The following is a 27,798-nucleotide window of genomic DNA, read 5'->3' on the forward strand; positions in this document are numbered from 1 at the left end:
AGTCAAATGCCTGCCTTGTAATGAGAGCACTCCTCACCTCCCCTGACGTGGCTCTGCTCTCCTTCCTGGACCTGTCCAGAGGTTGAGTTGCTCTGAGCAATGGGGCACATGCATCAGAGGTCATCCAAGAGAAGAAGCTTTCTTCCCTACTTGCTCTAGGAAGAGCAAAAACATAAGGAGAAGGAATAGGACCCCAACAGGGATCGCTGGTCTCTACAGGACTGTGTGGTGCCAGCAAGGGGCTGATGTGCCGAAGGGGTTTTGCTCACTGAACTCCAGCCCTTCCCCAGTCTGAAGTAACCCTGTTCCCTCCTCCCACGGGTGTCTTTGGGGCTCTGGGTCTGGCTTGGCAGCTGCAGGACATGGCTGATGTGCCACGGGCTTTGCTATAGCAAGCTCTGCTAGAAGGTGGGATTGTCTCTTGGGATCTTCAGGCACAGGGTGGACAGGTAGCTTTTCAGTAACAAGTCAGGATCCATTAGCTGCCAGCGTTTCAGAGATCAGGACTTCAGCTAGGCCAAAGCTCAGTTTGTTCAAGTTCACGTTGGAGCCCCCAGGTGGGTTTTTAGACTGTGAAGCAGCTGACTTTTCAAGTCAAGTTTCCCAGCTCTCTTGGAGTTGTCTCAAGCCTCTTTTAGGTTCCTTGGCAACTCTCCATCACTGTGTTTATTCAGCTGAAAGCCTTTGAATTCACTCTTAGCGGTTTCCATTGTTAGGATCAAATCTCCACCCCAGGCTGTGACCTTGTCTCTGAAAAGGCAGTCTCTTCAGGCACATCACTGTTTATATCCTAATGATGGGCCAGCACTTTCAGGTTAAATAGTCTGAGCAACCTGCACCGACTCTGAGCTCAGGGGAGAGAGGCTAAGCTGCTCTACACCCATACAAACAGCTTGAGAAATGGAACCTGGAGTGCAGGAGGAATAGGACATGTCTCCTACTCTGCACAGACACCTGAGACACAGAGATGCAGGTGGAGACAGGACAGAAGGACGGGCCCTTCTGCAGTGCAGAAACTGGGGAGGGGTGTGCTTGGATGGGAACTGGGCACATCTTAATTACCAAAAGGAGACTCCCTTTCTCACAATGTAGAAGTAGCTGCTGGCATTCCTGCTGTGGAGGTGAAGAGCTCTTCTGGGGACAAAAACAGGCTATAAACCCCTCAGAGTACTGACTGACACAGCTTGCAAATGGCCCTCCTTTCTGACAGGCAGAGTTGCCCCAGCGAGTTGCACGGTTCCCAAAGCCTATGGGCATGGGACAGCCTTGCAGGCGATGGGGGCTATGGACTCTTCTGGGCAGGGGCAGAGGCTGGGGCTATGGGAGATGAGCAGTGCTTGGCACATGCTGACACACTCTGCTCCTGTGCTGGGGAGTGCCTGGGACCATGGTCAGGAGCCACACGATGCCCTACAGCCTGAAGAGTCCTTTGTCCTGCACGGCCCCTGGTAGGCGACTCCACTACTTAGCTGGATATTTTTCATGGTGCCCAAAATTTGCTGTCCTCTATTCTGGGAGCTCTGTGTGGCAGCTGAGGCACTCCAGGCAAGTGTTTGGGGAAAGGGTCCTTGCCTCCTCTCCTCCCCTCCCTTCCCACTAGCAGTTTCTGAAGGATTCTTAAGTAGCAGTGTCCCGTGTGTCTGGGGGCTGAGCTTTTTGGGAGGTGCCTGGGCCTGCCCAGCCTGCTGTGGGGTCCACCGCGATGGGACCCCAGCTCCTGCTCCTCCCAACCAGACTGTTGGTGCTGTGCTCCTGCAAGCAGGTTTTGGGGGATGGCAGGTGCAAGGGGGTGGCCAGTCTGCTGGCAGCCCCAAGGTGGAGTGAAGTCGGGGCAGGTCATGTTTGTGGCCCGGCAGGAGGAGGAACGACAATTCGTGCTGTAGTGGAGGGGAAGAGTGATATTGAGAGCAAAGAGACCCTTCGAGAGGCAGATGCTAATTTGGGAGGAGAGACAGAAAGCTGTTTGTATTGGAGATGCACGGAGCTGTGGATGGGTTTCTTATGGTGGTGCCATTCGGGAGCATGTGAGCTGAGTCTGGGCTGCACAGGGAAGCCGGGCATGCAAGGATGCCGTCTGAAGAGACCATCCATCTATGGGAGGTGTGTGAGCATGGCTGCATGGCGATGCTGGGAACGTGGGCTCTGCTTCTCACCAGCAGTGGCAGAGTGGGCAGTGCCGAGTGGGAGCCGCTGTCTCTCATGGCATCTGTTTGGGTGCAGCCCTGGGGCGACAGCCTTGGCGGTTTCAGGCCAGGTCATCGGTTCCCAAACTGGCAGGATTACTGTCAGTAAGGTGGATTTGCAGCCCTGGGGAGAATGTGGTCTCATCTGCAAAGGGGATCATGCTGAAACATGGCCCGTTAGATGTGTCGCAGCCGGGAAAGCCTGGGTGATGCTGAAGGATCTGCATCCTGTGGAAGGATGTCCTGTGGTGTCCAGGCAGCGGGGTCTGGCATGTCTTTCCTCTGCTGGCATCCGTCCCGTGGGAGGGCTCCTCCCACATGCAGGGCTTTGGTGATGTGTTGGGGACCTGCAAAGCCATGTCTTATGACCAAGGACCTTGGAGGTGTGGGACCACCCAGCTCCATTTGTGAGAGGCTCTTTGAGGTCTCCGCTGAGGCCAGGGCCTCCCTTTGCTGCAGGATGGAGCTGCTCATTTCCCTCTGTGGCTGCAGAAAAGACTCTGCCCTCATCCCCCTTCTCAGTCACCTGATACTTCAGGTTAATATTCTGGCTTGTTATCTCTTTAATGCAAATGAAAGAAGAGCCTGACAACCAGTGCACAAAGCATTGATTCTTCTGTTAAGCCAAGGGAAGTGAAGAAATAAATTTTCATATTATAAAAGAGAGATAGGAGAAGTTTTCCTGAACTTCTGCTTAGCCAGGACTGATGGTGGGAAGGCAGGCTGCTAAGAGACGGTGTGGCTTGCCATTCATTTGGGATTTGATTTGAATTCACTGTGCCACAAGCCCATGAGCGCGGCTGCAGTCCATCCTGCAAGCAGTACCAATGCTGCGTCTCTGCAGCCTGGTGAGGCCCGGATGCGGTGGCCATAAGCCATGGCAGAGCGAGCTGCCCACCGACGACAGAGGCATGGGGATGACAGAGGCATGGGGACCGCACACAGCTTTGCCTGCGGCTGGAGGGGAGGTGCGGTGGGCGCAGGGCGGGTGGGGAGGGGGCTGCGGCGCCTTTGCCGACGTGGCTCTGGGTGCTGCAGAGGAGCTGTGCGACAAGGGACACTGGTTCTGACCAGGCAGTTTGGAAAGGAGGGCTGTTGTGTCTCTAAATAAAAGGCCCTTTCTGTAAAGCATACTACCTGCTGCGCTGTTTCCTCTCCCTAAAAGAAAAGCAGAGAAAAGACAGGGGAACGTAGGGAATGCCAGTGGACACCTCTCTTCTGAGCCAGGGAGTGCCAACTTGCTGGCAACTTGCTCTGCAACAACTCTTGCTCTGCTGCAGTGTGCTCTGTCCCCTGGTGTTTGCCCACAACACAGGATGGACTTTAACTATGAAGAGTATGTGAAGAGGTGCAGTCGCTTTGCCTGTACTGGCTTGGCAGCTGCAGACGCTCAGCAGCTCCTGTGAAGCAGCTGGCAGGGCCACTGCAGCACAGCGCTGGCAGGCATGGCAGCAGACCTGCCCGCAGCCCGGTCTGGCTTCCTGGACAGGGTGCAGTCCCTTACACTGGCTGCTTCCCTGCAGCTACAGAGAGTTTTATTCTGCACGGCTGTGCAGATTGCCATGTGCTAAGTAACATGGTGCTGACTGTGGACACCTCAGCAGACAGAAATGCTGAGCTCATGGAAGTAATTGATATGAAAAAGATGAATGAAACTATATTTAACGTTTGTTGTGGGTTAAAAATCCTATAGTAAAAATCGTAGTGAAAATCTGCTGTCACGTATGCTTTATATAAATTGCTATCCCAAATCCATGTTGCTCCCGGGATGGCTTCAGGTGTTGGCAGAACAGGAAAGGCTTCCTGGGGTCGAGGTGGCAGAGCCCTGGGGCGGCCCTGCGCTCCAGGGCATCCCGGCTCCCCACAGGACCCCTGGCACCAGGGCTGATGTAGTTAACATGCAGACTTTGGGTAGATCTGCCCTATATACACTATGATATTAATCAACACAGGGGACCACTCAATTGCACAAAATCCCTCCTCACCATCAGCCGTTGCTGCACAGAAAAAATATAAGAGGCTGCTGTCATATCAAAGGAGAAGGAAAAATTGTCTGGTCGGCGGTGTAGTCTTTGAGCAGCGGTGTGTGATGGTGTAATTAAGGGGTGCGTGGTGCTGAGCTCACAAGGGGGCAGAGCCAGTGTGCTCCGTATTCAGCAACTGCCTGCAGACAGTGTGGCTGGCAAGTGCCACTCTCCTCTCTGGCTCCACGGATCATCTCCAGCAGGACCTAACACTTGCTGGTGAAGCCTGGATGCTTCTGGCTGCCCTTGTGTGTGTCAGTGCACTGCAGAGCTGAATTTGGGGAGTAACCCTGGTTGATGGGCTGTGCAAACAGAGTGGGTGGGCAGGGGCCAGCAGTGTGCTGTAACTGAACAGGGCTGAGCAGACCCCTGCGGGAGAGAGGGGCTGCAGCCCAGGGTCCGGTGTGCTGGCAGCATGGCATGGAGAGCCCAAGTGTTTCACCAGTCCCAGTGCAAGCCTCCAGCCACCGTCCCGCTCCCTGCTCAGCTGTGCTGGGAAAGCACCAGTGTGGGAACTGGGCTTGTCGCTGGTGGCAGTGGTGTCCAGTGTGGAGCTCCACGTGCCCGCTGACAGTGTTGTGCTGGTGTTTTGCACCACAGACCCATTCCGTAGCATGGCTGTAGGGCAGGGAATGGATTTATTTTGACAGCCTGGGCTCTGTAGCAACTCCTAAGATAGCAATTTATTTGGAGTTTGATAACCTGGGAACCTTCGCTCCTCCTTTAACCCTGGTCTGCGTGAACTGCTGGTGCACACTGATGCTGGCCCTTGCACAGGGAGGGAGTATAAGCCTGGGCAAAGGAAAGAGGAGGCCAATGTGCAAGGCCCCAAGGATCCTTCCTAATGCTAGTGGAGCTTCTCTATCTTGCCTGCCTGCTCCTTCATTCGGCCTGCAGCTGGTTATCCTCCGGGAAGAGCCATTTCAGCTCAGCTTTTGGTTGTGCGTTGCTCTGTGGGAGGGGGTGGTGGAGACCCAGGATAAAATTATCCAAAACACCCACAAGATTTATGAGATTATAGTCTGTTTTTTAAGGAGACAGAAACATGCCCAAGCTAAGGCTTGTTTCTCTGAAATAGTTATGAATTGTGGGTCTGTGTCATTAAAACACATTTGAAAACTGATTCCTAAAGTCCTGCGGCAGGAACGCTTTGGAAGTGAGTCGTGTAGCGTTCGCCGCATATCAAGGTGCCACGATTAGATCACTGATCACCCCCCAGACCAGGGAAAGAGACAGATAACACACACAGTGTGAGCGCCAACTTCCGCCTTTTATTGCGCAGTCAATTCCTTTTATAGTAACAAGGGTAGGTGGGATTACAGACACATCATAAGGCTGCGACTAACCCTCTAACTTTCCGTGACATCGCGAGATCTTCCGAACGCCGAACCCTACAAGTCGCAACCTCATTTGGGGCCCGCTGGTAAGAAAAGGTGGCAATACAGAAGTAATCCTAGGAGAGCGCAAAAGTGCCTCCAGCAGTCATCAGAGTCCTCTCTGTCTGCAGCATGTGCTGGCACTGAAATCCTGCAAGGTGTCTGACCAAACCTGGGATATATCCCGTGGGAAAACGCTTTCTGCAGCAGCCGGTGGGCAGCACTGGCTGCCCTCCACATGGCCAGTTGCCACCATAGTTATAATGATGGAGCAACGAGGCACAGGTTTTCTATTTACTTTTTCACTGGAAGCAGGGAAAACTTGTTCCAAGGAATCACGGCTCAGCACATCGCATAAAAAATGTATACATAGAGAGATAAGAGCCTCTTGCAGACGAGTGGTACTTAGGAAGCTGCTAACTATCGGAGAGCTGGAGCTTATTGAAATAGCTTGGAAAGATCTAGAGGAACAGTGATGTACAGCTGATGAGACTTCCTCCCGGAGATTTCCAAGGGCTTTTCTTCTCCATTGTGTGCTGGCAACTCTTTTTCTTTTCCCTTTTAAATCATGTTAAAGCCAGACCAAGGAGCTGCTGTAGGTTAAAATAACATTTTTCCCTGTTAGCTTTAACCTGCGGCAGCTCCCTGCTCTGGGTCAGCGTGCGCTTGTGGAGCCCAGGGAGGGGACGGGCCCCCTTCGGCAGCATCAGCCTAACGTGTCCATCAACTGTCTCCTTCATGGGGAACACAGGCCTTTCTCCTCTTCTGGACTGTGTTCAGCTGGATCTGGTGTAAAATGGCAACCACAGATGTCACTGCTGGCAGAAACAGTGACTGCCGGTTCCTGCCCCGTGCGGAGCCAATGCTGGTGCTGCCCCGGCGCTGCGGGGTGGATCTGGGGAGGCCGAGAGAGGTAGTGTCTAGCTTTATTCCAGGTGTTTACACTGACTGACACCAGGGATGTGCTGTGAGCTCCCGGCGGCCCGGAATGGTGCCCGCTATTTAAGTATACACCCACCCACACTGCGCTTTACTTGGGTCCTTATCCGCTATCACAGAGGAGGAATAAAAAGCTCAAAATCATGTTCTCACATTTGATCCTCTCCGAGGCAGTCTTTAACTCGAGGAATGGAAAGGCCTTGCTTTACCACAAAGGCCTTTCCCCAAGGGCCGAGGAGGACACTGCCCTGTGTCCTGAGGCTGTGCGGGAATGCCGCGGCTTCCTTCAGGAGGAGGAAGAGGCAGGAGCCAGCCTGCGCAGCCAGCTGTTTTCTGTGCCTGGAGAGGGAAGGGAGCCCGACAGAAAAGAGAGGGGTGAGGAGAGCGGGGCTTGCGCCGTGGCTCTGCCGGCATGGCGGCTTCCTAAGGGGCAGGAGCGTGGCTGCCGTCCGTGGTGCCAGCCCTCCGCTCCTGGGCATGCAGGCTCCCCTCCTCTGTCCTGGGCTTTGCCTCTCACTGGTTTCCCAGTACCATGTAGATCCTAAAATTCCTTTTTCCGTGCTCTGTTCTGTCTCAGCTATGTGAGCCGTGAAAAAAGAAAAGAAAATCAGGAGAACCTCATTGCTGCAAAGGGAAGATCTGGAGGTCGGGAACTGACCTCTGGAATGGCCTAAACCTGTGCTGGAAACTTTCATCCTTGGCCAAAGCATCTGCTTTCTGCTGATATAAAAATCTCTAGCTGTCGACAGTTGTATTGGATTTTTCACCCCTTTTAGGGGAGAATCAAACCACTTATGCACATGCTTTGAGATGCTTTTTGATTACAAGCCGCACATTGTTTTTCCATAGGAACCCAGCCTCTTTCAGATCAGATTAATAGTGCTCAATGAATGAGGCAGCTGTTCCGCTTTTTTTTATCTTTCTTATTCACCGTGCAGCCCCATGCTTCATTACTGTACGCTGTTGAATTCGGCACCAGGCATGACATATTTTAAAGTCCCTTTGTAGCTTTTTTTGTGTCTGTTTTCTTAACGCAAACGTTTGAGCACTCTATCAGCATCAAGACAGTAGGATCTGTAGAAGGGGGGACCAAGATCCTCAGTATAACAAACCATTACATTTTGCCCCGTGTCCCTTACACCAAGCCTAGTAGGTTGGGGTTAGCTGCAGTGTAGCACCTGCCCAGCACAGCACCCAGGTGTGGAGCTAGTGCGAGCCGAGGAGCCCACCTGCAGCAGCGCGTCAGTTTGCCGCTTGCACAAAGGGAGGTGAGGAGCAGAGAGGTGGCGGCCGACGTTTGCATGCCAGTCATTAAAAGCGCTGCAGTTTAGGCAGCAGTTTAACAGTTGATGCTAAACCCGTTGGCCAGGGTTGCTGGAGTTTACCCCCGAAGCCTGCATGGGGAGCAGGGCACAGCTCGGCCCCTGCTCCCCAAGGCCGCCCCTGCTTTGCCTGAGGTGTTGGAGCCTGTGGGATGTGGTGGGGTGGTCGTGCCTGGCCATGGGAGAGCTGCATGGCCCGCGCAAGGGGGCTGCAGCACGGGGCCCTCGGAGGAGCCCCAGTGAGGGGCAGGCTGGGGGTGCCGTGCCCGGTCACAAGATGCAAAGCTCTGGTCCAGCGTTCAGGCGTGGAGTGGGCCATACCGGCAGGCTCTGCAGCCCCGGGCTTTCTGCTGGCTTTGGCACTGCCCGTTGTCCGTGGACCACCAAAGACTGGCACAAACTCTGGGCCACGTGCCAACAGCCACTACTAGCACAGCTCACCAGGCTCGCCGGGCATGCGGGACTCCTTGCCGTGGGGCGTCTGGGTGGCAGATCCGGAGCTGGCAGCCCCAAAGTCTGGCATGGGGACCAAAGGCCGCGCCGCCGCCTCGAGCGGCCAGGGCAGTGAGGGACCAGGGTGTTCTGCCTCTCCCTGCCCTCGCCCATGTAACGCTGCCCGTTCCTACCTGCAGCGCGTCTGTCGGGTGAGTTGTGCCCTGGACTGCAGGGATGGGCTGCGTTAGAAGTAGTTCATCTTCCCCCCAGTGACCTCAGCTGGAGGGTCCTGAGCAGGCACAGCCGGCAGGAGGGACTTGCGGAGCAGCCCCATGGTGCTGGCTCGGGGTGCTGCGACCCACAGGGTAGTCAATCAGTGGAAATCGAATGAGTGATCTCAGAGAATGCCTTGGTTAAGTGTATGAAAGTAGTTCAGATATTAATCCAACTTTTAACCATAGATCAGTGTTTTTACTTCATTTCAGCCAGTTCAGGTCACAGGTGAGCAGCTCCAGAAGTGAGGAGCCAGGTGGAGGCTGAGAAAGCTGCAGAGAACGCGCTTTCCTTTTCAGCCACAAAAGGCAATTTCAAGAGGGTGACACCCACCAGTTCTAAGATCTTGATGGCCGTGAAGAAACAGTTAATTTAAGTAACTATCGATAAAAGTCCCTTTTTATGTCTGTTGCTTGTAGGTGCAAGAGGTATTTTGGTTGCTTACACATTTCCTATAAATCCAGCGCACGTAGCTTAGAGTAGTTGTATTTAATTTGTTAGTACTGAGAAGTACTTTAACATGCTAAATTAATATATTTTAATGCCAATTTTTATCTTAGTCCACTTTGACTTAAATCACAAGTCAAAATCTACTCATCCTCTGTTAAGTAAGAAATACGCTACTCACTCTGTTCTAAAATGTTTGGGTAAAGTTAAAAAAATTGAATATATATTTTACATTTTCAGTGCTTAAATAGATGCATACAGTTACAGTGTATCTACTTAGGAGAAAGCACTTTTGGTTGTAAAGTCTATATTAAATTGCAAATTAATCGAATGCAATGGTTATGAATTGATCCGACTCAGCCTTTCTTTAGGAAAATAGCTAAGGACTTCCAATGCAAAACAACATCAGACTCAATTATTTATATCCAGATTTTCTGCCAGCTGATTTATCATGGTTAAAATTGGTGATCACTTTGACTTAAATCAATCCATTTTGCTTTATTATGTGCATGGAGCGAGGCTTTTGCCTGAAGCAGGAGAGTTGCGGGTCACTGCATTAGATCTGTGGCTGTGGTTGATTATTTGGGGGACTGTGAAGTTTAGCTGCCAAGTGTTGTGCAACATCCTTTGGGACATTGTGGGTGAATTACTTAATGAGTTGTTTTGAATAAATGCAATTTATTTGCATAAAACTGTTCAAACTTGATTTAAAGCCACGTAAATATGCATGTGTGCGCTAGCATAGTGGATTCAGCCCTCTGCTTATCAACAGGGCAAGACAGTCAGCTCTGCCTAGGTCCTCCTCTGCAAGCATTTCACAGCCCTGATGGAGACTGGGTGGGGAAAGAGGACTCCTTCTGCAGAGCAGAGTGGGTATGCAAGGCTCTGAGGGCAGTTAGTTGCCGGCCCCTAATTATTGCAAAGGCTGGTGGCTGCAGTGCACAGGCTGGCTCCTGCAGCTGGGTCCTCTCCACAGGGAGGCCAGGAGGACCTCACTGTGTGGCATGATGCCAGGTTTCCTGCATTTTGTCCCCGGTAGTGGGATGGCTGGTGTGGCCATTCGCATATGGCGAGGGCTGGCTGGGCTTGGTCCTTGGAGCGGGAATGCCTGAACTGGGGGTGCAGCTGCAAGTGCCCAAACCTTCCGCTGGTTTAGGGGCTGAAAAAGGACAGGCTGTCTCTGGCAGTGGGGTCTGTCTAGTCCTGGGGCAGTCGGGAGCTGAGGACCCTTCCTCGGGGTGTCCAAGACAGCTCGGGAGGAGCCTGTGGGTCCTGGGGACCGATCAGGTGGCTCCCCGGCACCGTCCCTGCTGCGCAGGTGGGCACTGCTCTGAGCCCGTCTTGCTCTCCAGTTAATTGCTTCCTTGTAGAATTGATCTGAGAAGATTTGAACATGACACTGACTAATGAGATGCATGCCTCCATCTTGTACATTTGTTCTGAGTTTGCATCCTTCCCTTTGGACAGAGTGGGACTCCCATGCGGGAATGGCGTGGGGGGTTGCTGGCACCACCATCACAAGTGTGTTGGGCTAATGCACGGGCAGTCTGGGTGAGATGGTGGGAGTGCGGCAGGGCCGAGGAGGAGGGGGTAAAGGTGGGTGGTTGGAGCTCCCCTCGCTCCGCTGTCGATCAATGCAGAGCATTGCAGGTCATCGCGACACCCTGTATGTTGTGTTTTGCTGGGAGAGGGTGTGGGAGCAGGGGTGAAATGTTTTCCTGGAGCTGAGCGTTCACACGTCATTTCTGTTTTCAGTGATGCTGCTCAGCCTCACAGAGAGCTTGTCTGTGAAGTGGGACAATAGCAGTTACCTCACCCTAATGTTTAGGAAGTGCCCTTCACTGTTTAAGGGCGGGCGCCAAAAGCGGTATTGGGCACTGCTCGGGCTAAATTGTCAAAATGGGCATTTCTTTTGTCTTTCTGAGCTCTGTCCCCTAAGCAGTTGCAGACCTGTAGTTGCCAGAGGTTTTGTAGCTTGAAGGTTCAACTGTTGATCCACTCCAGGAGCTGAAGGTTTGTTTGTGGCTGACAGGGACAGTGCAGGGTGGATTTCACAGATCCTTGGAGGGAAAGTACTTGCAAAACGTACTGCACCATAAGTGTAAGGTCCTGCTTGTGCATGCGATGAGGAGCTCAGGAGCAGGCACAAGCTTGTGCTATGCACTTAATTTTTTTTCGGAAAGAAGACATGAGGGTAGCCCTCCTGCTCTTTCCTTGCCTGTGCTTAGAGGGCAAAGTGAACATAATTGAGCCATAATTCACAGTTACTGGAAAGAAAGCATGGGCCACAGTATGAGAAGCAGTATTGGAGCTTTATATTACTGCTATCTCCAGGGGAGATTATTTTTATTAAAATCTGGGTTGGTGGAAAATTCTGAGATTAGCTTCATTTTTAATGTATGGTTCTCTGTGGATCAGCCCAAAAAGAGGCTTCCTGCTGTCTCCAGCTGCCGAGATGTTGGCATTCCAGTGCCCGGCAGTGCTGTGACATGCCACCCGATGTGCTGAAGATGCCCAGATTGAAATAAATGTCCAACGTTATTTATCAGCATTTCAAAAAAAAGGTGGATATGAAACCTTAGGTGAAAAAAACCACATAAATTACTGGAAAGTTACAGTTAAAATGAACAGTGCTGCAGACCCACTTCTTCACAAAACCTCCGCCAACTCTATTTGCATGCAAGCAAAACGTGCGATGGCAGATCTGGAAGTGTGAGCAGAGGAAGGAGCATCTTTACCCGTAGGGCTTTGTTACGACACTGTGGGGCTGGGAGAAAAGCACCCCACTACAAAGAGCGCAGGCCCTCCTTGCTGGTAGCATCCCATGTCCATGGGACAGGCAGGCGGGCAGACCCCTCCCCATGCGTCATGCCCCCTCCTTCCCGTGGCAGCCCAGCCAGCGACCCAAGAGCTGAGCCCTGCTTGTGCCACTGAGCAGCCTGGCTCCGTCCTGCTGGCCGGTGTGGGCACATGGTGCTCAGTGGCTGCCACTGAGCCAGTGCCATCGGGTAGCAGGACCACCCGCTCCTCAGTGGGGTATATTCATGCTGAGATGTGTTCCCCCGTGTAGGCATGGTAACGAAGGTGGAAGCATCTCGCCGGACCAGCGTTGGTACATACCCAGCGTCTGCACTCGCAGGAGCTGCATGTGCCATCCCGTTTGATACTTTGGTCTAAGACGTAGTCTCTTAGTGAAATTGGTGTGAACTGATGCACAAGTAAGGGCTGAAGTTGGTGCATCCTGACAGCAGTGGGTTTTGGAAGGGCATCCCATGCCAGTGCTGTGGAGGAAGGAGGTCAGGGCTGGCTGCGCCATGTGCTGTGGGAATAACAGCTTGTCTAGATACAGCCTTGGTGGGCCAGTACCAATGTGCTGTAATGTGATGGATGTCTGCTCCAGGGCACCCAGCGTCCTGCTGCAGGCTGCCAGTGGTGAGCTGGGCATGGTCTCCGTACCTGCGAGCAGGTCTCAGTGACTCCCTACCACGGGGCTGGCTGGAGGGTGCATGCTCACGATGAAGTCTGCCGACTGTCCTTGCCCTTGTCTGGCCATCAGGGTGCTGGCTCTGTCCTCGAATCCTGTGTGGTGTCTTTCTGGTGGCTCTAAGGAGGAACCGGCTGTTGCCCCCGTACCATGCAGCCCTTTGAGGTGCAACCACCCAGTGGCGCCTGGGAACGTGGTGCTCCCAGTCAGCTGGTGGGGCCAGGACTGCAGCTCCGGTCCTGCCCCTGCCTTGCATGGCTAACACGTGCTTCAGCGTGGCTGGGGCTCCTCAGCGCCCACATGGTGCCTGCAGGGATCTCAGGAGCATCCCTGAATTTTTAAATTAAGTCTGAAAAATTTCCTGATGCGCTTTCACACTTAGGGCTTTTCTCTGCTAATGGCTTGGTGGTGGCTGTTGATGACTATGGATCTGATCTGCTAATGGATTACTTCTGGGTTTATCTGAGCATATGTCTGGAGTGATGGGGGCTCTGGGGTTCGTTACTGTTGGACCAGTTCCCTGATCCCACTCATCGTCTGCAAATGCTGCACTTGTGGGAGGGATAGGGGGGATCGCTTCGCTTGCGCCAGGTTCAGCTCACCCCACGGCACAGCCTCAGCTCCCTCTGTGCTGTTCATCCCCTCCCTCAGTAAGTTAATTGAATTGTAATAATATATTTACGAGGTAACCTTTCATAAAGTACATGCTGTTAGAGTTCTTTGTTGCCCACGTTTCACAGAGACTCAATGTAATACATTAGAGCATGCTGTTCGTTTTCAGACTACAGTTTTATCAAGCATGGGTGAGGTGACTCATGTTGTTTTCTCCCTGGGTTTTGGAGGAAGGCTGGGACCTGTACATGCAGAGAGGGGCTGTCTCTGGGCTTGGTCCAAATTCACCGCCCTGCCGCGCTATTCAGCATGCATCTCTGGCTTTAAATTGTTTTTTTTGCTGTCCCTAGCATTTCTCAGCCTGTGGTTAGAGTTTGTGAATCACATCATACCTTAAAAATGAATATCTACACAAGTGCTGAAGAAACATAACTGAAATTATTTCTTTCTTAGTGTCACGCAGGGACCAAACACAGTACAAGAAATTAACAGAAAAAGGCTTTAAGAGGGAGGAATTGGAGTGCATGTTGTGTACAGCTCTGGAGATGAGTTCACTGCCTAGCACCACTCTGACTGTCTCTAGCTGTGTCAGGAAGTTCTTTATGCATTTAGTTAGAGAGTATATTTTTAAAAACTTGCAATGTTGTGCATGCGTGTGTGGATGGATGGGCTGCACGAGCCAACTGTGTGAAGGTCCTTGCTGTAGTGGGTCAGGTTACATCAAAGGTGAGAGTTTGGCAGTAGGTTGTAAGTAATTGCAAATCTGAAGATGTTCAAACTTGGACTCGCCAAATATCCCATAGGAGCAGGGTCTGCAGTGGATTCCCTCCTTTTTTCCCATCTCTCATTATGTCTTGTCCCAGATATTTTTATGGCAGCATGGGCTTTTTTTTCAGAACTTTGGGCCACTTGTCTACTCTCTGCTTCTTGTCAGAGACAGGAGAGGGTTGTGGAGCAGCACTATCCTTTGTCAGACATACTAAATATCTGGAAAAAGCAGACAAAGCTCTCCCAACCTGAGGCATGAGTGGTGGGCCTGAAACCCTGTCTGATTTCTTTAGCTGTACCAGCTGAGTTGACAGTAGACAGTACCTCTTGCTTTATACCTGGGCAGTCATACAGCCGTAGATGGCAATGATAGTGCATGAAGAGCAGAAGAGCAGAAGAGCATGGGGTAGCAAGCCTTTGGGGAGATGTCTTTCCTCACCTTGGCCTATGGCATCTGGCTGGGATGTGGCAAGAGCTGCGGAGATCAACCTGTGAGTGAGTTTTAAGTGTGAAAATCCCATTTGTTCATTAGTTATTGCTGCTGGGAGGGTGCCTGTGCACACCCAGGGCATACCGACTGCCCATTCTTCAGTGGTCCCACGTCTCCCATGACGTCTTCTGCAGCCCCGAGACCATGGGCCAGCTCAGGTGATCTCTGTACCTTGACAGCAAGCATTCCCCGATTCCTCAGCTCCTAGATTTGTAGAGGCCCCAGAGGATTTGTTCTCAACATGGTTTATGGGGAGTCACCACTCATGAAAGAATAGCATGGTTCTGCTTCGCCCAAATCCACTTTACACGATAGGCAAGCTCAGAGTGAAAATGAGCTTTACGCTAGGAAAAAAAAAAGTTAAATCCCAGATTACAAAGTCAGCAGTGCAGTTACAAAACAGGTAACAGAGCACAGTTTTAGAATATATCTTGCATTTACATTTTTTTTTTCTTTCAGCTACACGAAGCTGAGTTTTTTGCCTGGCAGTATTCTGCATCCAAGTTACTCACTTGGATGAACTTTCTGATGCAGAAATCTCGGTCTCCACTTTATACTTTTAATTTCCAAATTAGCTTATATATACAAAATTTCAAAGCTTGTCCTGCTGCCCACCCGCATTCTCTACCGATAATGGGACCTCTTAGTATTGTGACCATGCATTTAGCTGCTTGTTTCTCTGAATAGAAGCCCAGCAGAACGCATAAGCATGTTTGAGAAAAAGCATCTCTTTGATATGAGTGATTCTCCTGCTTCATCTCCAGCCTATTCATTTCTTCTTTCAAAAAGTCAATGGAATTAGATCCATGAACTTACATTTTGCAAACTACATAGTAAAAAGTTTTTGGCATTGTTTTCAGTTTAGCTTTCAGTTCACTAGCAGTTTATAAAGATTTGGTATTACATGATGTTGCATGCCATTGGTCCCAGGGACAGCGTGTACCATTGGCTTTGCCTCAGAGCAGTATTCCTTTCTCGGCCATTCACAAAGTGAAATTTTATCTTTAATTTCACTGGGTTTGGTCAATCAATTACCTGTAGGATGAGGAACGAGGCATGCAGTGACCCTGTGACAGTGGCTGGAATGGGAGGTGTGGCTGGCTGGTGGGCTGATAAGCCTGTGATGGCTTGGCCCTGGGGGAGGGATGCAACCCACCTGTGCCAGCAGTCAAGGGAGTCCTGCTGGGAAGGAAAACAGGACAGGTCACTGCAACCCCTGGGAACGGGTTAAATACAAGTGGGTGTGTGCTTTTTAGTCCCTGCTGCTGGCTCATGTTTGTGCTTAGTGAAGAATCAAACAAGAGCTGAGATTCTGCATGGTTTTGGGATGGGGGCTGTGTACATTTGGTGTAAGTAGGCTTGTCTGGACTCCTGCAGAGCTGGCCGTGATCCTGGGGGTTTCTCTGGCAGGGAGGCAGAGCTAATGGCTGCTCCAGTACTGAATGAAATATGGGACGGAAGAGTGCACGCTTGCTGTTGGTGATTGAGTCCAAGGGACCTCACTAATTTGTCCTCTAGCTTTGCAGCAAACTTAATTGGTTATGCTGGCTTATGGATTCATAATTGTCAGAGATACTGATATGTATTTATGGCAATACCTAGGTTCTCATTTGTGATTGCAGCGTCAGTATGCTATGTGTTGTATGAACACATACAAAGACAAATTTTCCAGCCTGCAAATATTCTTATTTCTGTTTTCCTGCTTAAAATTACATTTCAATATGAGCTCTTTTCCAGTTAATATGTTGCATTAAAAAGGGTGTGGAGGAGCATTGATTTAGTTTTACTAATAACCATAAATTAATTGTCTGTCTTTGTAACTGTGCAACACTGTAGTGATACCGTAAAGTAATTGTTGTGTTTTAATATTTGTTTTACTAATCTTTCCTTCCATCAGCCACTTCAGATTAACTAATAAGTATGAACTGTTCTCTGAATTCCTTTCATTCTTTTGGGGACTTTTCTGATACTAAAGAGTCCTAACATTAATGCGTCATCTTAAATGCATTTACTTGAGTCGTTCTGTGGTGTAATGCCTTTGCAGTGTAGCTCCAAATCCAAGAACCGAGTCAATTAAAAGATCCAGTAAGAATTTTCCCAGCCTCACTTGTCACATTGATACTTACTCTTCATCCCAGATATCCCAAGAAAGGAGGTTATTTGCTTCTGTGGGAGATTACAGCATGGTTTACTGTCCCTGGCTGTTGGGAAGACATATTTTCTGATGCTGTCTTTTTCTCATCATCTGCTCTCTCTCTGTATGAGGTTTCAATGCGATGCCAGTCACTGTGCTATGTTGGTAAGGGAGTTTGTACAGCAGCGGGTACACAGCATTTCTCAGTCCGAGGACTGGCTCAGGAGTAGCTCTGGGATCTGGGCTCTCTGGTTCCAGCACAACACGCTGTGCAGGAATGAACTTCATTCACATCAGAGAGTGTTAAGCATCATGGAGCTCGGTTTGGATCTCCTTCCAGGTTGTGTCCTTCCCCGGGATGGCCTGGAAAAGCCTGTCGGCCCTGTTATCATAATAGCTGGGACTGTGGGCACTAAGCTGCCTTTGCTGGTGGGTAGGGTCTGCTGTCCCACTGCCCGTCCCCAGTGGCTCAAGCTGCCCATGGTGGCCCTGCTGGGCCAGACGCTTGGGCTGCAGATGGCTGTCCGTGGAGAGCAGCTCATGGCAGTGCTGTGCTCCCAGCTCTCCGGAGAGGGCTTGCTGCACTCTGCTCCTGCAGCTGCTGCAATGACCTCAGGGCTGCTGCTGCAGAAGTGAGCCATCTTGGTCCTCCAGTATTTTCACCGGGCACTTGCAGTGTTTCTGTGGGAGAGCCGTTTCTCTCCTTGTGCGTGTGAAGTAGGGATGCTGGGCTGTGCTTGTTTAGAAAAAACAACAAAGCAGAAGGAGCTGGGAAATGACCTTCCCACTCTGTAGACTGCCTTAGCATCCAGACCATCCTGTGAGGCAAATTGGAGTAGCCCTGAACGTGCACAGAGCAGGAAAGTAGCACAAAGCAAGATTGTCCATCCCAAGCTGTAAGGACTGGATCCCAGTCTTGGAGCCACTTATGGTTCCCGTTAGCACAATGGTGCTTCCTGACAAGATTGGGTTTGTGTATAGAGATGTGCCTCTCTCTTCCGTGCTCTGGCTCCGAGTGCCTCGCGTCTCTTTGGCAGAGCAGGAGGCATGCCCTGCTCCCCTGCCCGTGGACATAAAGGAACCGTGGTACTTGGAAATGCCCCTTCTCTTTGATGGTGCTGGGCAGGATGTTGCAGGTTATTTTACCTCTCTGCTGGGGGAATTCCCCTGGGGAGCCTGGCTGTCCCACAGGGCAGTGTAAAGCATGAGGGCGAATTGCAAAGCTACTCCTTGTGGACCCTTTGCAGTACTGCGGTCACAAACTGCTGGGATCCTCCAAGGCAGAATCTTGTGTGTTGCATTGTACCTGAAACAGGTGTTGTGCTGGTGGAGGGGAGGAAGCAGCGGTGGGTGTTGCTCCTGTCTCCTGTGGGTGTTGTCTCCCAGGGGATCATAAACCTGGAGCTGTGATGGTGCTTTAGCTTCAAGCCTTTTGCCTTGGTGTTAGCCTTGCCCAGGCCTGAGCTGGCTGCTTGCGCTTGCTGGGTTTTCCTCCAAGAGCACTGCAGGTGTTTACCAGCAGCTAAAACTAAATGGTGTTTCTTCCCACTGCTAGTGCTTGTTTATCAAGGCACAGATTAATTTAGGGACTGGTGCTCCAAATGAACCTGAACTGGAGCTGGATGGGGGTAATTTCTCTTCCCTTTCCTGTGATCTGACAGTGTGTTTTTCCACAAGGTTTCTTCCCCCCCCCTTATTGCTGGTAAATAGATTTCTAATTTGCTGTCTCATGTGTAGGTCATTATCAGGCATAGTTTCTCTCCTCTACTGAGTATGTGTATGTGGGAAGTTTTACAAAATGATTTGTTTTTGCTGAGTCTCATCTTACTGTCTAGAAACATGTTGCATTTTGTGGTATAACTCGCGATAGTATATACTCAATGGTATAACAACCTGCTTATTTAGGATGCAAACTTTATTAGTGTTATCTTATTTCCTTTTAATATCGTCTCTGTTTGATTGACCCCAGATGCCAATCAACCTCATTCCTCCATTCAGGTCTTTGACATTATTTATTGTTACTGCTACACACTTTTTCAGCCCTCAGCTGGTATGATGGTGGCATATCCATGACAATTTTGATTAATTAAAATCATGCAAACCAGATGTCATGAAGCAGTATTAAACAATGCCTCTAAAAGATGGCATCTAGTCCATTCCCATGGTCCTGTAATTTTACAGTTCTCAATAGGAAGAAAACTTCTGTCAGTTTGTTAAAAGGTTCTGCTTTTCCTGGTCATGCTAGTTTTAATGAAACAGTCCATAGCTGCTTTTGGCTTATAGCTCAGTTTTGCTGTAGACTACTGTTTCTCTAAATGTTTCCTGACATTCACAGGTCATTGGCATTGTTAAAGGCTTGCTTGATTAATTAAACAGCTACCTAACCTAACATAATCTTCCTCCCTGCTTCTGATTGGCTCTTTGTTGTTACTGGTTAATCGATGGAAATTTACACTTTTTTTTTTATACCTGTTGTTTTATCAAATTGACTTCTGTAACGGGCGGCGAGCCATCGGAGCAGAGGAAGCCTGGAGCGGTGGCTGGGGGAAGGCAGCAAGTGCCGGGAAGCAGAACATGCTGGGCAGCAGCACATGCGAGGGACGAGCCATGCGCTGTGGAGAGTGTTGGGGAGAGAAAGCTGGTGTGCGCTCGGAGACAGTGCGGACGGGGAGCACTGGAGGGGAGAGGGCGCAGCATCTGCTAACGGGTGGAAAGTGGTCCTAGCCCAAATGCAAAGTGGGAGGTTGTTAGAGTAGCAGTGCCTGCTTCAGTAAAGCAGAGGCATTTTCATTCTCTTCTGTTAGTAATGTTTTCGCATTAATTTTCCATGTAACAAGGTGTTGTAGTTGCTGCAGGGAAAGCAGAGTCAAGGTTGTGCCACAAGTTGACCCGGGTGATGTTGGGGTGAGCACGGCAGCTCTGGACGCTGCACCGGTAGCGCTTGGTGGGGTCTCTCCAGTGCGCTTGGTGGCTGAGGCCTCTTGGGTGAGGTGCAGATGACATGTTGAATGGTAGCAGCTTAGATCACCTCCTTCTGGTGAGCGCACATACCTCTGCTAGCACCTTGCTCTGTAGGATTTTCACCAAATTGTTATCTTCTGGGCTAGCTCACCTGCTCGTACTGCTAAGTATTTTGAGCAAAATACTAATATATACTAGGTAGCTGGAATTAAGGCACATGCTTCAGGATGGACTTGTCACTGTAAATTATGGATGTTTGTAGCAATGTAAAATGATTTGTGAAATGTTTTATTTAGAATCATAGAATCGCGGAATGGTTTGGGTTGGAAGGGACCTTCAAAGCTCATCTAGTCCAACCCCCCTGCCCTGGGCAGGGACATCTTCAACTAGATCAGGTTGCTCAGAGCCCCGTCCAACCTGACCTTGAATTTGATAACAAAAAAGCTTAAAAATTAAGTAATGCATACTTTTAATATTTTCTTTCTCTGTATTTGTTGACGTTCATACTTCTTCTGTTGAAATCCTCCTTTTCCTTCTTAGTGATGTTGACGAAAGGTCTGGATCTTCTCCTTAGAGTTTCAACAGTGTTTGTTTAATTGATATCCTTGTTTTAGTTTGCATTAAACCAAAGTGAATGTATGGATAAGATTTTTCATGGTTAGTGGCCATTTTTTTTCTTGCTGAGAAGCCTTTCTTAACACCAAGAAGCTGTAATTTTTATATCGTTGTTAGACCATTTTTAGTCCACTATGTTTCTCCAGATTCTTATTGCACAGACATGTTCAATTCTTGTCTTTTTCTTCACTGGGTTGGTTTAGAGTTTTTCCTACTTTTTGTGCTGTTGTGACCAAAGTAATTGCATCCTGCCTCAGGGTCTTTGTTTTCTGTGGGAAGCGTGGTATAAATTTCCATACAGACCCAAAGGAATCTGCAGTATTTAAATGCAGCAGTCTGCAAACTCTGCAGTTGCTAATAGAAGAAAAATGCAAATTTTTTAAACTGGGTAAAATATGGAAGTAAGGCAGTCAATATTGGCCCTCCTAATATTATTTAACTTACTATTAACTTTAGTTTATTGGACAACTTGAAATTCCTTTGTACGGCAGAATTTTTACTGAAAACATGGTAATATTGTAAAGTTGCCCTGCATGAACCTGGAGGCTGCGGTTGCCTGGGAACAGTCAAGCTTTTGGGTTGCTGTTGGGAGGCTGCCAAGGCTCCGCATGTTGGACAAATACTGGCTGAATTGATCATCAGGGGAGTGGTTAATAAATTTATCAACATTGTCATTATTTTTTTTAATTAAAAGCCACTGAGCAGAGGAGCACGCATCTTCCAGCGTCTCTTTTGGCTTGCCAGCTGGCGCTGCTGCAAGCGTCGCTGCTCACCTGGCTGTAGGGATGCTTCTTTGCGAGGGGGTGGGAAGGCAGCTGGGGGTGGCAGCCCCTTGACAAGCGCAGCTCGGCCAAAGGGGTTGTGTGATGGCACCTGCAGAGTCACTGGCGTCAGGACCCCCGGCCACAACAGCCCCTTATCTGAGGCCTCAGGAATGGCGGAGAACGGGGACGTGCCGGGCTGAGCATCGTGCATCTCAGCCCATGGCAGTACGGTCCCTTTTGAGCATCCGGAGCTCGGGGTAGAGCAGCGCAAGGAGGCAGTAAGTGAGATGAAGAAACGAACCAAATCAATAGCATAAAGTGTTGTGGAAGTTTCACAGAAGAATGGATCAGCAGGTGAGTGCTGAAGCAAACTGATTTAAAAAACAAAACAGTAGGTAATTACTGAAGGAATTTTAAGTATGGAGCAGATGAGTAGGTAGTAATAATGTGCATTTTCTTTTCACTCAAAACAGTTATTATATCAGGGAAAAGAGATTAGCGAGAAGAGGCTGTTGAAGCCGTCTTTAACAAAAGCCTTAGTGTCAATGTGGAGAGCTAAAGACTGACCAATGAACTTGGATGTGGTATAGTAGTTATACCATTAATGGAAAACAGGAAATTTTATCAGCTGGAAAATAAACTCTGGTGAGATTTAACCATTGCATTTTCAGAAGACCATGTCTCCCTAATCTTATTTTAGTTCTTTAGTAAGAGAGAATGCATGTAAGAGAGCTGACTGATGGAATTTATCAAAACTTCAAAACAGCTGGATGGAAGCACCTCTGAAAGGACTGTAGAAGTTACATGTGGAGAGCGGAAGAGCTGCAATGCACCTTGTGCCAGGCAAAGAGATTGGCATGGGAAAACACAAACAAAAGATGAATTCTTGTCTTCAGGAGAGTTTTTCAGGGTGTGGAGGGGCAGGAGAGAAAACACCTTGGAGTTTGTAACTTTGTTCAGAGTATTAATAATTTGAAGAGGAACATAGCAAGAAGGCAGATGTGAGTGCGGTGGCAGCGGGTCAGACCACTGGGGTCCAACAAGCTGCTGCTGGGAGCAAGAGGCAGAGCTGTTGCTCCTGGAGGGGTAAGGACAAATCCTGGAGGAGCGAGGCAAGGGACACGCACACGGTGACACCTCCACAGGGAACCCTTCCAGCCTAAATCAGCAGTTGGCTTAGGGGCTCCCTGGGCTACCAGGTGGGTTACCTGGTAACCCCCAGCTGATGTCTGTTCCAGAAAATTGTAGTACTATATTTTGAATGCATATCAGTTCTTTGTGCTTGCATCAAGGGCGGGGAAAAAGGAAGCGCTGGGGAACTAGTGGCCTCTTGGCCTCACCTTGGTCCCTGGGAAGGTGATGGAACAAATCCCCTTGGAAGCCCTGGCCAGGCACATGAAGGACAGAAGGTGACTGGGAATAGCCAGCGTGGATTTACCAAGGTTAAATTGTATGCAACAAACCCGACTGCTTTCTCCAAAGGTGCGGCTGGCCCTGAACAAGGGGAGCACAGGAAAGGTTGTCAATCCTGGGCTTACGGAGGTGTTCAGTGTGGTCGCCTGCAGCATCCTTATTGCAAAATGGGACAGGCATGGTTTGGGCAGGTGGACAACGAAGTAGGTGGAAAGCTGCCTGGACCACCAGGCTCGAAGGGTGGTGATGGGCCATATGGGGTCCAGCTGGTGGCTGGTTATGATCCCATTCCTCAGGGATGGATACAGACCCGGTCCTTTTTGGTACCTATTTTGGCCACCGGGACGATGGGAAGGAGATCCCTGTCACCAGTCTTGGGAGCAGCCGACAGGCAGGAGAGCAGGGCTGCTCATCCGCAGGACGTCCCCAGGCTGGAGAAATGGGCCGATGGAGACTGCCGGGGCTTGGCCAGGACAAGCACCAGGTCCTGCCCATGGGCTGCAGCAGCCCTGTGGAGCTGGACAGGACGGGGCGACCAGCTTCCCTGAGAAGGCCGGGGGGATCCCAAGGACCTGGCACTGGCAGCACCCTTGGGCAATGGAGGTCAAGCACCTCCCGAGCAGTGATGGCCCGAGGGCAGCTGGCAGGGTGAGGGCAGGGATTGCTGCCCGCTGCTCAGCTCTGGCGAGACCTGTCGGGATACTGGGGCCAGACTGGGCTCACCAGCGCAGGACGGACATTGAAGTAGTGTGGCGGGTCCCGTGGGGGCCTCGGGAAGGTTGGGGCTGGAGCACATGAGGTTGGAGGAGAGGCTGAGCGTGGGGTTTGCTCAGCCCAGAGAGGAGAAGGTGAAGGGGAGACCCTACTGCAGCTTGCGGCTCACTGACGGGTGGGGAGAGAGGACGGAGCCAGGCTCCTCTTGGAGGTGACAGGACGGGACGAGAGGGACAAGCTGCGGCCAGGGACATCTTCCCTTCGTGCCAGGAAAAGCCCTTCACTGGAGGGAGGTCGAACACGGACCAGGGCCCTGAGAGGCCGTGGTGTCTCTGGCCTTGGAGACCCTCAGCACTCATAGAGCCACAGCCCTGAGCAGCTGCCTGCCCTGAGCCAGACCAGCTTTCTCAAGGACCCTTCCCCTGGCGTGAGCCTGTGACTTGCTGGTGTGTAGCTCCACAGTGAACACATGCCAGGTAATAAGGAAATACCAATTCTTTGTTCTGCTTTGACTCTACTAGTTTCACTTAATACCCTCCCAAGTTTTTCTTTGAAAGAGCCTTTGTTGCTGGTGGGTAGGAGTTAGTGTATTTTGACAGAATGAATGTAATTGTAACAAACAAGGTGTATGTGCAAAATCTTGGAGTCTTAAGTATGAAGAAAAAGGATCCAGCCACAAAATTAGACTGGTTGTTGAGACCTCAAGGCAGAGGGGGTTGTAGGTTAATGTGAGATGGGAGAAGCTGTAGCTTTGAAGAAAAGTGTGGTAGTAAACTGTAACCCAAGAGTTATTGCTGCAGTTAAGAGTCAGATCTGGGTAGGGTGCTCTGACTGGGTTAAGCCAAATGCCCGATGATGCACACCATGCTGATTTGTGGTTATGACTATGCAAGTTAAGGTACCTGGGAGACCAATTTGAAGTCGATTGCCAGAGCCTGGTGGCATGCTGTTGAGCAGATCAGTGCGAGTGTGTCTAATGAAGATGTCCTATCTGTCACCTTGTCTTGTGGTGTTTGCATCAGTTCCCAAGGAGATAATACCTGTTTATCTTTTCCGTGCCACTTTTGGTTTTGTCATGCTCCTCAGTCTTCTGTTTCCCAGACTGAAGAGTCTTGTCTATTTAGTTGAGCCTCACATGGATGCCACTTGAGGCCATTGATGTTTTCTCCCTTGTCTGCACCTTTTCCACTTCTGGTATGACCTTTCTGAAAGGGGAGCTGGGACTGCAGTTGGCCTTGAGGAGAGAGGCATACCAGGGGCTTACGCAGTGACGTGGTGGCACTTTCTGTTCCTTTGATCCCTGCTATTCTGTTGGGCACCTGCTGAGCATTGATTGCTGTGGTGGGGTCGCAGGATTGCTGGCCCCAGCCAGGCAACAACAGACAGCTCAGAGCCTATTGTTGTTAGCATTTTACTTGCATGGGGTTGATCTGCGGTAGTCTTCAGCTGTTTGGCTCTGTGAGGTCCTTCTGCTGGGTTTTGCAGTCGACTCTCAGTTGTACTACACCAGGTACCTTAGTTGTTGTCTCACAGTTCGCCTCCCCTTCCCAGACCATTCCAGACCTGTAAGCAGCACAGGCACTGGCATGAATCCTGTGGGACTCTGCCATGAAAACTACCTGGTTGATCCTGCCTACCCTCCATGGCACATCTTGCTCAGCTGTCTGTGCGGGTGAACCCTTCCCTCTCCTCCCTGCGCAGTAGAGCTATTCAGCTACACAAAGTTATCTGTAACAGCTCAAGCCCAGAGAAGAGGTTCAGCGGGACTGTCCTGGTTTCGGCTGGGATAGAGTTAACTTTCTTTCTGGTAGTTGTCATAGTGCTATGTTTTGGGTTCAGTATGAGAAGAATGTTGATAACACACTGATGTTTTCAGTTGTTGCTGAGTAGTGTTTAGACTCAGTCAAGGAGTTTTCAGCTCCTCATGCCCAGCCAGCAAGAGTGCTGGAAGGGCACAAGAAGTTGGGAGGGGACACAGCCAGGGCAGCTGACCCAAACTGGCCAAAGGGGTATTCCATACTGTGTGATGTCATGCCCAGTATATAAACTGGGGGGAGTTGGCCTGGGAGGGGATTGCTGCTCAGGAACTAGCTGGGCATCAGTTGGCGAGTGGTGGGCAATTGCACTGTGCATTGCTTGTTTTGTAAATCCTATTATTATTATTTTTTCCCATTAAACTGTCTTTATCTCATGAGTTTTACTCCCCTCCCCCCTCCCCCAATTCTCTCTGCCATCCCACTAGGTGTGTGGGGAATGAGTGAGCAGCTGTGTGGTACTTAGTTGCTGGCTGGGGTTAAACCATGACAGGGACCTAATCAATAACACAAGCATAAAAAACCCAATGGATAAGGATCAGTGTTGATGATGCAAAATAAGGCGCATTAAAGAGAGAAACATGAATTCCTTTAATGCCTGTGCAATAGGCTAAACTGAACATGTCAACACTGGAAAGGGACTTGGGGTAATGTAAGAAATTTAGGTCCTTATGGATCATAAGGATCGTAAAGATCCATAAAGACCTAAGCTTACATTAACCGCTCAGTTCTTTCATTATCAACCTGGTCCGTAAAGATCTTATGGATCAATCCATAAGAAATGTTAGAAATGACTGTTTTGCAATATGCTAAGAATAAAAATACAGAAGCAGGAGTAAATATATTACCTCTGTTGACAATTTTTTTCATATAACTGAAAGCAGTAGTGGAGTTACGAATAAAGACGTGAGCATTGGTGCCATAAATAAGAGCACAAAAAAGCCCCACTGGGCCAAACCAGTGGTCTGTCTGACCCAGTATCCATCTCTAGCAGTGGCCAAAAGACATGCTGTTCAGGGAATGCACAAAGTCTGGCCACGTTCTGCAGTCCATTCTCTGTATGCTCCTCCTGTTTCAACAACTGCTGGTTTAGGGTTATTAGAGGCTGCATCCCCATCTCCCCCCCCGCCCCCCCCCGGTAGAACAAATTAGACCTGAGCCCATCAAAATAAATTATCCTTTAATTCATTCAAATGCAGAGTTTTGCACATAACTAAGGACTAATGCCAGAGCTAGAAAACAGGGAGCTGTATCCTGGAAAGGATGTGGGGTTTGGCTGTCTAAAAGGAATGAAGTGGTCAAAGTAAACTGAACCCGAACTGCCACATGCTTCAGTGAAAAGCACTATTGTGATGCCTGGAGAGGGAAGCAAGGGGATAGTGAGTTGAGGTGAGGGCAATATTTTATAGCTGTATATGACAGCTGGGAGACAGATGCTGGAATATTGCCTCTGGCTTTGATTCTGCACTTTAAAAAGTGTATTTAAAATTAAAGAGGGTGCTGAAAAGAGCAACAGAAATTATTTGAGATCTGGAGAAAATGCACTACAACTTATGAACATCAGCCTCTTCTACGTACCCTAAACAAGACTAAGAGATGACAGTGTTAAATGGGGGCTACCAGTGTAGCAAGAAACTGAGTACTAAAGAGCTATTCAGTATCACAGAGAAAGATATAACAAGAAATAATGATTGTATTGGAAGTTTAAACAAGGGAAATCAAATGAGAACTAAGACATACATTTTTAAGTGAGGATGACTGTTTGCTTATTAATTTATCCAAGGAGGGAGTGTGGTTTCCATCCTGTGATGTTTTTAGACTGAAGTTGGATGGTTTTCAGGAAACTGTTAGCCAAATTCAAGTAATTTAGTTCATTATGGGAGTTACTGGTTGAAACTTAGGGGGCAGTGATACATTGCTCAGATGAGATGATCTTAAAGGTCCTCTTGGCTTTGAATTTGCTGAATCAGGGGGCATGCTGAATATGTGCTACAAAGGCAACTACAGTGTGCTCTTTTCACTGTTTTTTTCCATTGTCTAAGTCAAGCCTGATTTCATGTGCTCCTTTATACTGAGAAGTTCTGTATCTCTTTTGCATGTGTTTATTAGGACCTGTCTGTCCAACTAGCATGTCTCAGTCTTGATGCTGGATGAAGAGAAGAGCTTATTCCCTCTTCTCCAGAAGAAGATTTGCTCTTCATGGCTCTTTTTCAGCCCTAGATAGAGCTAAAGCTTCCTAGGTCAACATTTTCCAACTGATCACAAGTTAGACGGGTGGCTGTGGTTGTGGTGTTGCAGTGAGCCAAGCAGGAAACATTCCCAGGTCTCTGAAGGTAATAGTCATCTCTTTAACCTGTCTCGGGCTCATTGGTGGGGTCAGCTTGATTTACAGGTCCAACACTTTCGCATTTCCCTCTGTGCTGTCTTTTCTGTATGAAGAGTTCAGCAGCTGGATGGAACCGGCTGGCAATTTTGCTCTTCAGCAGTCCTTTCCATGCAGGTGGCTAATAACAAAGCTGTTGTAGCTGTATGTAAGAGGGAGATTTTGCCTGAACCAGTCACTTAGAGTTAATCAGGAGTTGAATCTCTTTAAACATTCATTTCAAGCTGCATTTGTATCAGAGGCAGCTGCTCCTCTGAAAGCACTGACTGGTGGGACTATAGGATGGGGCTGGTTGTCACCGTCAGTACTGCTGAAGAGTTGTAATAAGGGGGCTCTTGGACTCTTATTTTTTAAATAGAAGTAACTGGATGGCTTCCTGTCTCAGGCAATGGATTCTGGAGGATGATACAACAGTCAGCAGCATCCTTCCAGACTGGCTCATAAGCAGCAACCATTTCATTGGAAAACCCGAAAAGCCAAAATACTTTGTTATCTACAGCATGCAACTCTGCAAGAAGGGCTCGTGCACTGGGTACTTTCCTGCTGGGAGCTGAGAACCTCCCTCCTGCTCTTTATCTTGTTTCCTTTTGGTGGAGGCAGCTTCTCCCAGCGTGGCATTTAGCACAGCGGATGGCAGGGCCAGAGCT

The 27,798-nt window shown here is 49.5% G+C and overlaps 1 protein-coding gene across 19 annotated transcripts in view; it reads left to right on the top strand.

Annotated features, from left to right (window-relative positions):
• The window catches only part of SHANK3 (SH3 and multiple ankyrin repeat domains 3), a 396,403-nt gene that overhangs the window by 28,946 nt on the left and 339,659 nt on the right, over positions 1-27,798 (top strand). Inside the window, exon 1 of one of the 19 annotated variants that reach the window (XM_069801395.1) lies at positions 21,070-21,181. The exons of the other annotated variants lie outside the window; for them this stretch is intronic. Within the exon in view, the coding sequence (XP_069657496.1) occupies positions 21,170-21,181 (12 nt within the window). The 5' untranslated portion in view covers positions 21,070-21,169. Of the gene's footprint in view, positions 1-21,069; positions 21,182-27,798 lie in introns of those variants that run through there. 19 annotated transcript variants of the gene reach the window in all.

This window comes from Haliaeetus albicilla, chromosome 14 (genome assembly GCF_947461875.1).
Source record: "Haliaeetus albicilla chromosome 14, bHalAlb1.1, whole genome shotgun sequence".
NCBI lineage: Eukaryota > Metazoa > Chordata > Aves > Accipitriformes > Accipitridae > Haliaeetus > Haliaeetus albicilla.